The sequence below is a fragment of the Scyliorhinus canicula genome, chromosome 8 (assembly GCF_902713615.1).
Source record: "Scyliorhinus canicula chromosome 8, sScyCan1.1, whole genome shotgun sequence".
NCBI classification, from domain to species: Eukaryota; Metazoa; Chordata; class Chondrichthyes; order Carcharhiniformes; family Scyliorhinidae; genus Scyliorhinus; species Scyliorhinus canicula.
In genome coordinates, this window is record NC_052153.1 from 189,204,500 (window position 1) to 189,216,805 (window position 12,306).

At 44.1% G+C, this 12,306-nt stretch overlaps 1 protein-coding gene across 2 annotated transcripts in view; it reads right to left on the bottom strand.

Moving 5' to 3' along the window:
* The window catches only part of fam193a (family with sequence similarity 193 member A), a 266,074-nt gene that overhangs the window by 43,182 nt on the left and 210,586 nt on the right, over nucleotides 1-12,306 (bottom strand). For both annotated transcript variants that reach the window (XM_038805884.1, XM_038805883.1), the window contains exons 9-13: nucleotides 11,776-11,853; nucleotides 7,682-7,797; nucleotides 6,224-6,466; nucleotides 4,385-4,538; nucleotides 3,278-3,457 (exon numbers count right to left, since the gene is read on the bottom strand). In XM_038805884.1, the coding sequence (XP_038661812.1) occupies nucleotides 3,278-3,457; nucleotides 4,385-4,538; nucleotides 6,224-6,466; nucleotides 7,682-7,797; nucleotides 11,776-11,853 (771 nt within the window). The remainder of the gene's footprint in view (nucleotides 1-3,277; nucleotides 3,458-4,384; nucleotides 4,539-6,223; nucleotides 6,467-7,681; nucleotides 7,798-11,775; nucleotides 11,854-12,306) is intronic.

Here is a 12,306-nt window from a genome sequence, read left to right on the forward strand (position 1 = left end):
ATCTGAAATAAACACAGCCTCTCCCCTGGTCTTGACGTCCTTCTTAAAATAAGGTATGCAAAATTGAATACAATTTTAACTGCAGTTTAACCAATAATTTGTGTTCTGTTTCAGATCACCGTTGGTTTGCAATGTCCCCTTTAAAAATGGCTCGGATTCTGCATGCTTGTTATTTCTGAAGAAATATCTTTATCAACTTGCCCATCACCCTCAACACATTTTATATCAAAGACAAATGATCTCCCTCCTCCTTTTACAATCAGGGCAATTGAGATAAATATAATTTATACTTATCCAAATCCAAAATGCACAGTCTCCACATGCACTAAAGTGCTCAGTTGCAAAAGAAATAAGCCAGGTTTACTGACCAACAAAGCTATTTATGAAAAGCTGAAGCGAGGTAAAAATCAGCTGGGTAGTTTTAAAAAGAAACATCTCATCAAAATTCTGTTTGCAGGTCATTAAACTATTGACTGTCATTGCGTTCAGCACCATTTTCATGACTCTTAACTCTCTCCTCCTTGCTCCCCAGAGTTTTCTTCAGTCCTCCAAAGGATCCAAATATAGCCACAGGGTGGAGAGGTGCAGTTTTCTTAACTCAAGTAGAATAAAACCGCTATAATACAAGTATATTTAGAATCCATTAGACACAGTGAAAAAGACACGTACTTCACCCTCAGACTAATTAAGTTGCCTTGAACAAACAGAGAACCCAAGTTAAAAGGTCCTTGGGTTGACAAAACATAAATCCCTTTGAATTACTTAAGTACAGATGTAGCTACAGCAGAACGAAAGAGGCTCTGTCAGAGATAACCAAACAGAACTAACAGGGACAGCGGTTAGCACTGTTGCTTCACAACGCCAGAGACCCGAGTTCAATTCCCAGATCGGGTCACTGTCTGTGAGGAATCTGCTCATTCTCCACGTGTCTCCGTGGGTTTCCTCCGGGTGCTTTGGTTTCCTATCACAAGTCCTGAAAGACGTGCTTGTTAGGTGAATTGGACATTCTGAATTCGCCTTCAGTGTACCCGAACAGGCGCCAGAGTGTGGCGACTAGGGGATTTTCACAGAAACTTAATTACAGTGTTAAAGCAAGCCTACTTGTGACAATAATAAAGGTTATTATAAGTGACTTTCTGTCCAACTGTACAACTTCTTGACACACAAGATAGAGCCACGTTTCAAAAGTAACTTTCTGTCCCAACTATATATTTGACACAATAAGAGATAACTAAATTAAGTCACTCTTCGAATGCCCTGCTGACCGGACATAGGTTAAAACATTCGACACTCAAACTAATGTTAAAAGAAACATTAATCAATTTTTAAAGGCAGACTGTCAATAAGATTAAGTGAAACTACAAAATTGTATGTTGATCACTCATTATAGAGACACCGGGCTATTGACAGAAATAGATATGGTATAAGAGACAGATTCAACAGAGCTGTCACTCAATCCCTACTGCAAGAGAGCGCAGCCAAGATGCAGGTTTGAGACTTTGCCAGAAAGGAGATACAGAGCTTGTAGAAACGCCTCCACATTGCTGGAGGAGGTGCTGACGACAGGGCAACTGAAGAAGGGGATAGTGTCGTTGGTTTACGGGGCTATTTTGGAAGAGGAGAAGTCACCACTGGATGGAATCAAGGCAAAGTGGGAGGAAGAGTTGGGAGAGGGTATGGAGGAGGGGTTCTGGTGTGAGGTGCTCCGGAGGGTGAACGCTTCCACCTTGTGCGCAAGATTGGGGCTGATACAGCTGAAGGTGGTATATAGAGCACGCCTCACAAGGGCAAGGATGAGTTGGCTCTTTGAGGGGGTAGATGATGTGCGTGAGCTTTGCGGGGGGAGGCCCCGCTAATCACGTTCATATGTTTTGGTCCTGTCCAAAGCTGGAGGATTACTGGAAGGAGGTTTTTAGGGTAATCTCTAAAGTGGTGCACGTGAAAGTGGACCTGGGCCCTCAGGAGGCCATATTCGTAGTGTCGGACCAGCCGGGGTTGGAAACGGGCACGGAGGCAGATGTTGTAGCCTTCGCCTCATTGATCGCCCAAAGACAGATCCTGTTGGGATGGAGGTCAACCTCTCCACCCTCTGCCCTGGCATGGCAGGGGGACCTGCTGGAATTCTTGATCTTGAGAAGGTCAAATTTGAACTGAGGGGAAGGATGGAGAGGTTCTACAATTCGTGGGCATTATTCATTAAGCACTTTCGAGAATTGGATTACATTGACCATTGGGGGGTGGGGGTGTTGGAGGGGAGGAGGACTGACTGTATGTGTTAATGGTGACTATGGGTGATTCCTGATTCCTTTTTGTTATTTGTTTATGTTAACATGCGGGTTGCTGTTTGGGGGTTTAGTGGGAGGATAGGATCGTTGTTATTGATGTGGGGATTGACATTGCATTCATTACTGATTATTGTTGATGGGTATAAATTTGGGAGACAATGTGAAAAAGGAGAATAAAAATATTTTAAACAAGAGATGTTCTCTTCCCCGCTTACTTCGTCGAACAAAGTCTCTCGGGACTTTGTGAGTATGTGTCTACTTCTCTTAGAAATGTATTAGATAAATATACTTAGAGATACTTTCAGATTTCCATGTTTAAATATAGCTTTGTCTTAATGAAGATAATCTTTTAGCAGATAATAATGGACTATCAGCAGATTTTCATTTTGAAGATTCTCTAACTCTGTTTTATACTTATTATTATTACTTTGCAATGTTATAATAAAACCCCACTAAAAAGTATAAACTGTAGTTTTACATTAATTTTCAAATCCTAGACGTTCTTTTAAGAGGTCTAAGGCAAAGATCCATGTTTTAAAAGTAGATGATTGAGTTTTGAGCGACCTATCCAGAAAATCTTCCATTAGGGTGTAACGGAAATCTGTTTAAGACCTGGAAGAGTAATCTTCCTCTAGTGAGAGCTGTTCTGTTATTTACAGGGAAAATAGCTTTCCCTCCTTCAGTGGCTTCGTCAGAAGTAGATTTGTAAGATTAGCCATCGGATCAGGGAAATCCTAAATCGCCCAATTCATTCTCTCAGTCTAAAAATCTATCTGTTATGAATAAATATCACAACTAGGTTTCCATGGTCCTCTGGCACGGAGAATGCCAAAATTCAAATGCTAACTGTCGTAACTAATTTTTTAACCCTTTCAGTGACCAGATCGAGTCTATATCTCAGGATGGCTGACTTTATTTCCACAAACTCTTTTCATTTCACATTTCAACCCATGTTCTTTCCCCACCCCCCTTTTTGTTAGCACAGCGAGTACCTGCTGACTGGGATATGATGGCGGTGGACTGTCCCTCCTCGCTTCCTCCTTTCTACCTGCTCTTTTCCCAGGCATTTCCTCTGTATGAGACACAGGGGGGTCACTGCTGCTCTCTCCATCATCACCATCTTCATCATCCACTTCTGAAGAGCTGCTACTAGTGCTGCTTACCTGCGGAGACTAGAACGCAAATTTCAAAAAAGGGCATTAAGGAATGAACAAACTAACCAGTCTTTATACAGCAACTTTTATGTCCTGAGCATGTCCCAAGGGCGCCATAGCCACTGCCGTGGTTTTGTTGTAATTTAGGAAACATGGCAGCTAACTTATGCATTACAAGCTCCCACAAATAGTAATGAGATAAACAGACGCAATATTAGTCTGATTGGCCAGCGATGCAAAAAGGAAGCCAGAAATTGTACCCGGCTTGGACATGCCGGGCCTTAACCCCATCAAAGCCTCAACATCGCCGTGGGAAAAAGATACATGCTGCTTGTAGCGGAAACCCCTGACTTTAAACCCTATGCAACAAGGAGCAGGGCTCAATAAGGCAGGCCTGCTTCAGAGACAAAGGGGTTCAATTAGCTACATTCGTCGAATCAAGCACTGGAATTAACAATCACCTTTCTTGATCCAAATAGGGAGTGAAAAGAAACGAGCGAAGAGTAATACAACAGAGTTAAAAAAGCAAAAACAAAAAAAGTCGCTGATTTATTGGTTGGCAGCAAGGGTTTTATTGCATTTTAAAACATATAACACAAGAGTAAACTGGAGGAAACAGTAAGGGGGATCATAAAAACAACAGGTAACAAACGGTGTGTTCCAAACCAAATGTCTTGGTGAGCACTGAACAATGTCTGTGCAGTTAGGTACCCACCCCCTTGCTTTGGTTTATTCAATGCAGAGAGGGCTGCACAAAATCAATTACTTGTATAGGAAAAATAAACGTGGAGGGAGAAGCTCCATAAAGAAATGAAAGCCTACAATCATGACCACTGTAATGGAAGCAGTGACACGGAGGTTACTCAAAATCTCCTGGCGGAACAGTTAATGTAGCACAGGGACAAGCTGCATTGCATGCTCCCAACTGTATTCATGTTAACATACCTCATCCTTTAATGCCATGTTTTCACCCCCACCGTTGAGTTCACCATGGATACCATTCATGTTGGCCACGACTTCTGCATCATCGTAGCTGTTGAGTGGGTATATGTCAGCAAACTTAGCTGACAGAGGGGTGACATCTTCATCATCACTGCCACTGAGAAGAAAAATAAAACAACCGTGTGATGGGGTTAGGCAGTACAGCGTTTAATAACAGAGGCGGCACGGTAGCACAGTGGTTAGCACCATTGCTTCACAGCGCCAGGGACCCGGGTTCAGTTCCCAGCTTGGGTCACTGTCTGTGCGGAGTCTGCACACTCTTCCCGTGTCTGCGTGGGTTTCCTCCGGGTGCTCCGGTTTCCTCCCACAAGTCCCGAAAGACGTGCTTGTTCGTTGAATTGGACATTCTGAATTCTCCCCGTGTAACCAAACAGGCGCCGGAATGTGGTGACTAGGGGCTTTTCACAGTAACTTCATTGCAGTGTTAATGTAAGCCTACTTGTGACACTAATAAAAATTATTATAAGATCCCATAGTATTAGTGAAAAATTAACAAATGAGTTTTCCCCCAGTGTCCTGACCAATATTTAACCTTCGAGCAATATCATGAAAACAGATAATCTCTAGTCATTCACCTCAGTACTACTTTTGGGATATGGTAGGTACTGAAAAATGGCTGCAGCATTTCCTACAATTGCAACAGTACCAACACTTCAAACGTACTTGCTTAAACGGCCACATGGCCGAGTGGATCGATTGCCTGTTTCTGTGCCGTATGTCCTATGAAGCATTTAGGGATGTCGAGGCTGTGAATGGCGCCACATAAATGCAAATTCTTTCTCGCTGAACAGGCAGGTAGGGCAATGGTTTAACAGTTCATATGGGGGAACGGTATCTCAGATAGTGCAGCACTCCCTCAGTCAGGTGTTGGATTTCCAATCAATTCTGAGCTCAGGTCCCGTGTCTGCCTCAAACCTTTGGGCCGAGAGATAAGAATCCACTAAGTGAGTCAAACAGACAAGCATACATGAGCAGTTTTCTACCTGGTGATAACCTGACTCAGCGTGATAATAAGTTATTTCAATTGTGTGTGGGGGGGTGGGGGGGTGGACAAAATTGGGGGAGAAAATATTCTTAGGCTCAAAGAAACATAGAAAGGTTATGGTGCAGAAAGAGGCCATTCAGCCCATCGTGTCTACGCCAGCCAAAAAAGAGAAACTAGCAGCATATTTAATGACTGCAGCAGGTAATATTTTAGATACAGAAATGGGTCAAGAGAGAGTGCAGGGGAGATTTACAAGAATGTTGCCAGGGCTTGAAAATTGCATTTATGAGGAGAGATTGGATAGGCTAGGGCAGTTTTCCTTCAAACAGGGGAGGCTAAGGGGTGACCAAATTGAGGTGTACAAAATTATGAGGGGCCTAGACAGGAAAGGTTAGTTTCCTCGAGCTGATTTAAGATGATTGGTAGAAGCTTTAGAGGGGACATGAGGAAAAACCTCTTCACCCAGAGGATGGTGGCATCTGGAATTCGCTGCCTACGTTGGGGGCTGAGGCTGAAACGGGCAATTCATTTAAAAGGTATCTGAATTTAAAGTGCTGTAACCTATAAGGCTATGAGCCAGCTGCTGAAAAGTGGAACATAAATGAGCGGCTAGTTTCTCTACTTTGGCTGGCATAGACACGATGGGCTGAATGGCCTCTTTCTGCACCGTAACCTTTCTATGGTTCTTTGATCCGAAGAATATTTTCTCCCCCAACTTTGTCCACCCCCGCCCCCCCAACAATTCAAATAACATATGAAAAACATCACAAATAATGCTTGGATCTCAATATACTTACAAGGTGGGGGCAGAGTTGCTATCAGCCAGAATGAGGCGTGGGTGTTGCTGAATGGTGATTGGTGAACTCGAGCCAGATCCTGAGCTTGCAGATGACATGCTAGGTGGGCGTATCTCCGAGAGATAGTCTGGAGCAGATTCTACTTGTAATGGTAATGTGTTAATAGAAAGATCGTCGGGAATAGGTGAATCCATGATGCCACATGTGAGTATATGAGAGAGGCTGCAGTCGTCACAGGTACACCTGCAAAAGGGTCAAAGCAAAGCTGATGCACCTGAATGATTCCTTTGTGTAATGAGCAATATCACAGGGGGCTGGGTGGCAGAGATAGTTAAGTGTGCTCTCTTTTCACATCTGGTATCAGGGCATGTATTTGGCTCCAATTAGTGGAATGGAAGGCTCCTTTCTCCCTCCAGAACCAAAGAGAGGCATGCCATATCTTTTAAAAAAGACCCTCATCTCTGGCAGTGAGAAGTTTGTTCTGGTCAGGTTAGGACGTTAACATTGAGGAATGAAAACTTTTTCTCCAAGGGCTCTCACAAAGTCTCAGCTGCCTAAAATAGCGAGCTGCATACATAATGAAAGACTGATTTCTAAGGAAACCAATGGGATTGAATGCATGGCTGGTTGTACACCATTTACCAGATTTTACTCTCCACTGACCGGAAACCCAGCATTCTACCAATCTTATGGATTCCCCACCCAGCAGGTAAGGTTGAAATTACCACCTCAATTTCTGCTGAATTAAATAGGGGGCCCTGCAACTGACCTCAGCAATCCAACTTGTAGAAGGGAGAATCGGATATGTTCCCCAACTCTAATCGCTATCCAGCAATACTGTTGAAGGTATGTGGTTGCCTGGGTGCCAGGTTGAGAACCTGTTCAATCTGGGCGATTGTGCCAATTGAGGCTGAAAGATCTGGTAGCACTCTGCATCAAAGTGTATGGGTGGCAGGCAACGATAATACCCAGCAAGAAGCCAACACTGCCAGGAACGGAGAGCACCAGCAGGATAATAAGGGGGAACAATTTAAACAATAGCGAACTGGGAACAGGCCAGCGGATACTTAAACAGACCAAATCTATAAATAGCAAGAGCAGGAAAATACGAAGAGTGCAACACCATGGGGCATTGTATATGGTAATGTGGGAAAATGTCAGCTAAACAAGACAAGTACACCCAATATGCGAGGGAATTCCACCCCATCTCCACAGTGGGAACCATAATGGATGTATGATATAGACTGCAGCAGTTCAGGAAGGTGACTCACCACCACCTTCCCAAGGGCAATTATGGATGGATAAATATTGGCCTAGCCAGCAAAGCCCATATCTCATGAAAGAATAAATTTTAAAAAGGGAGAAGAGAAATAAGAAAAAAAATTAGTACTCCAAGTTATTTTAACATTTAATACATTGAAATCCTTGGCACCAGATGCATGTCCCCGAGACACTTACCTGCGTCTATAGTTACAGTGCGGACAGTCAGGCATGCTCAATCGTGATGACAGCATATGCCTCATTGTGTCGGTGAAATTGTTCTCCCCAGTTAGTGCTTTCTTGCTGTTTGTAAGCTGGGGAAGAAAATGGTGAACCTTAATACATAGAATCTGAACATAAACAGAATATCAGAAGACAGCAAATGTCAGGAATAATAATCATAGAATTCCTACAGTTCAGAAGGCCATTTAGCACATCGAGTCTACACCAAGCCCTCCAAAAGGGCACCCCAACTCGGCTCACTCCCTCATCCTATCCCAGTAACCTCATAACCCCACCTAACCTTTAGACACTACAGCCAGTTTAGCATGGCTGATCCGCCTAACCCGTGCATCTTCGGACTGTGGGAGGAAAACACGCAGACATGGGGAGAATTTACAAACTCCACACAGAGAGTCATCTGAGGCCGGAATTGAACCCGGGTCCCTGGTGCTGTGAGGCAGCAGTGCTAACCACTGTGCCACCGTGCCGGCCCAAGAAGGGCCATTCCTAATGACTTTAAAAAGTTTTAAAAACACTTTCTAAATGATCAATGCATTGAAAAGTGAAACATGCATTGAGAATAAGGAGCTCAGTAAAACCTAGGTAGCCAAGTCAAGCCAAAGAAAATCTCCCTACATTGTATTTTTACTGTCAACTTTGGCTCAACAGGTGGAATTTGAGTCTCTGAATCGGAAAGTTGTAAGTCTGGACACTTAGAAACAAGATTCAGCATGACTACTGCACCGCCGGAGGTGCTGACATTCATATGAAACATTACACCAACACATTGCCTGCCCTCCTGTCCTGTATGAAATGAATGAAAAATGCTTATTGTCACGAGTAGGCTTCAGTGAAGTTACTGTGAAAAGCCCCTAGTCGCCGCATTCCGGCACCTGTTCGGGGAGGCTGGTACGGGAATTGAACCGTGCTGCTGGCCTGCTTTAAAAGCCAGTGATTTAGCCAAATGAGCTAAACCAGCCCCCAAGGGGTATACGGGGCTGGTTTAGCACAGGGCTAAATAGCTGGCTTTTAAAGCAGACCAAGACAGGCCAGCAGCGCGGGTTCAATTCCCGTACCAGCCTCCCCTAACAGGCACTAGAATGTGGCGACTAGGGGCTTTTCACAGTAACTTCATTTGAAGCCCACTTGTGACAATAAGCGATTTTCATTTCATTTTTTTGCCTCTTGGGTATATGCAAGTGATCCAATTCCATGATATTGATTAGTTGGAGAGTTATCCCCAGGTTCCTGGTTCACATATATTCACCAACCAACACAACAAATGATAATCTGGTAATGATTAAGTTACTATTGATTATGTTACTGTTTATGGGAACTTGCTGTGTTCAAACCGGCTGCTGTTTCTCCAACTGTTCTTGTATTTAAAAAGAAACTTAATTGGCTGCAAACTGTTTGGCATACCCTGATGTTGTGAAAGGTGTGTTATAAATGTAGGTTTACATGCGTGTCATTCTTAAACATGTACTGTCTAATTCTTTCAATTCGGAGTCGTGAATGTATCTATTAACTCCATTTTTATTCTGAAAGGTATGTGTTGGTTTTGATCAAGTCACTTAATTTGACTCACTGAAATTTTCTAGCATAACCTATTATTCCAGATATCATTCCCCTCACCAAGTAACACTTTTAAAAACAATACTGAATGAATTGCTTTGTACTATATTACCTCACTTTTTTCCTAAGCTGAGAGGGGAGCACCAAGTTGACAGGGCAACCCTCCAGCAGCAGGCGATGATTGAGCCATCTCTAATGGTGAGCTAACAATAGGACGGAGTGAAGGAGGAGCTGTTATTCCCATGATAGACTAAAAGCCTCTTCGTATGCTGTGCCATTTCTTGACTTTACATCAACTTCCCCAAAAAGGTAGGACCTCTGCATCTAATATCTTTTTCCAAAATATAGCACCTTTGACAATGCAGCACTCCTTTCTTGGTGCTTAAATCCAAAATCTCCTGACCACTAGGTGACCGAGCCAAGCTAACAGTGAATTTTATATTCTAAGCACTTCGATATGGACCCTTTGTCAATCACTCTTGAAAGAACAATTTACAATCGGATGAGTTTTCTTGTTGGAGCTTTTGATGCTTTGCTGGTTATCACAGTGAAATTCTCAAGCTGAAATCAGGGAATCCATTTTATTATCAACTGAGCATGATTGGTGAACATGACTGTGAATTGCAAGTCACAGGAAAGCGTTTTTTTGTCCATTTCTGATACATCTGCCCTGAATGAAGAAATCCAACATTGACATCAACTCCTGGGAGGCTATTGCCTTGGACTGAACCAGATGGAGGCAGAGTCTATGGGAAGGATCCCAGCATTTTGAGAGCCAACTATGACTAAACGGAGAGGAAAAGTGGAATCAGACCTGAACTGAGAACACATGACCAGACATCCCACATGACAACAAATGTCGTACATGCCATAAAGTCTGTCGACCCCAAATCGGTCTCATAAGACATCTTCAGCCTATTAATAATAATAATCACCTATTGTCACAAGTAGGCTTCAATGACGTTACTGTGAAAAACCCCGAGTCGCCATATTCCGGCGCCTATTTGGGGAGGCCGGCACGGAAATTGAACCCACGCTGCTGGCATTGTTCTGCATTGCAAGGCAATTATTCAGCCCACTGTGCCAAACCAGCCGCTTATGGAAGATAATGGTCAATGGTAACCCCCAGGGTGTGGATTGTGGGGGATTCAGTGATGGCAATGCCTTAGAACAGGGGTGGGCAAACTTTTCCGTGCAAGGGCCACATTCAGAAATTCACAATTCACAAAGGGCCGCATAGTATATTAAGTAAAATAATTACTTCACCCGGTTATGATTCTGGGCGCCTCATATAGAACATAGAACAGCACAGAACAGGCCCTTCGGCCTTCGACGTTGTACCGAGCAATGATCACCCTACTCAAGTCAACGTATCCACCCTATACCAGTAAGTAACCCAACAGCCCCCCCCCCCCATTAACCTTTTAAAAAAAAAATTAAAAAAAAAAAATTTAAAAGAAAAAAAATTTTTTTTTTTTTTTTAATGACTTGGTGGGCCGCAGAAATACCTTTGGCGGGCCGCATGCGGCCCGCGGGCCGTAGTTTGCCCACCCCTGCCTTAGAACATAGAGCATACAGTGCAGAAGGAGGCCATTCGGCCCATCGAGTCTGCACCGACCCACTTAAGCCCTCACTTCCACCCTATCCCCGTAACCCAATAACCCCATCTAACCTTTTTTGGTGACTAAGGGTAATTTTATCATGGCAAATCTACCTAACCTGCATGTCTTTGGACTGTGGGAGGAAACTGGCGCACCCGGAGGAAACCCCGCAGACACGGGGCGAACGTGCAGACTCTGCACAGACAGGGACCCAGCGGGAAATCGAACCTGGGACCCTGGCGCTGTGAAGCCACAGTGCTATCACTGAATCCCCCCCACGAGCAACATCCTGGGGGTTACCATTGATCAGAAACAAAACTGGACGTGCCATATAAATACTGTGCCTACAAGAATAGATCAGAGGCTAGGAAACCTGTGGTGGGTGACTCACCTCCTGACTGCCCAAAGCCAGTCCACCATCGACAAAGCACAAGTCAGGAATGTGATGGAATATTCTCCATTTGCCGGGATGAGTGCAGCCCCAAAGACACTCAAGAAGCCACACACAATCCAGGAGAAAGCAGCCAGCTTGATTGGCACCCCTTCCATAAACATTCAACCCCTCCACCGATGGACAACAGCAGCCGTGTGCACCATCTACAAGATGGACTGCAGGAACGCATCTTTGGCAGCACCTTCCAAACACGTGACCACTACCATCTAGAAGGACAAGAGCAGCAGATGCCTGGAACCACCACCACCTGAAAGTTCCGTATGTTTTAGAGTGAGTTCCAGATTTCCTCTATCTTTGTGTGAAGAAGTGTTTCCTGACATCAGCTCTAAATGGCCAAGCTCTAATTTTAAGGTTTTGTTCCTTTGTTCTGGGCTCTTTACGAAGTAAATATATTAATTTCACATTACTTGTGCACACGGTGGCAGAGGTTGCCATTTTACCTGCTCTTCCAATAACCGACGCTGTTTGAAGAACTCCCAGTCTTCCTTTAGCATGCGTTGTTTGGTCTTCATTGCCATCTAACAAGGAGGGAAAATGCCATTAAAACTGGATCCAATAATTACACCACTGCACTGTACACTTTAATTTTAAAAAATGGCAAAAACTGTTGGCTCATCAACCTTCAGGTGATATCTTGGCTCAGCAGAGGCTTTGTGGGCTCAAAGCCCACTCCAGAGACTTGAGCACATAGTCCAGACTGGACGGCATGGTAGCACAGTAGTTAGTACTGTTGCTTCACAGCGCCAGGGTTGCAGGTTCGATTCCCGGCTTGGGTCACTGTCTGTGCGGAGTCTGCATGTTCTCCATGTGTCTGCGTGGGTTTCCTCCGGGTGCTCCGGTTTCCTCCCACAAGCCCCGAAAGACATGCTGTTAGGCAATTTGGACATCCTGAATTCTCACTCCGTGTACCTGAACAGGCGGCAGAGTGTGGCGATTCGGGGCTTTTCACAGTAACTTCATTGCACTGTTAA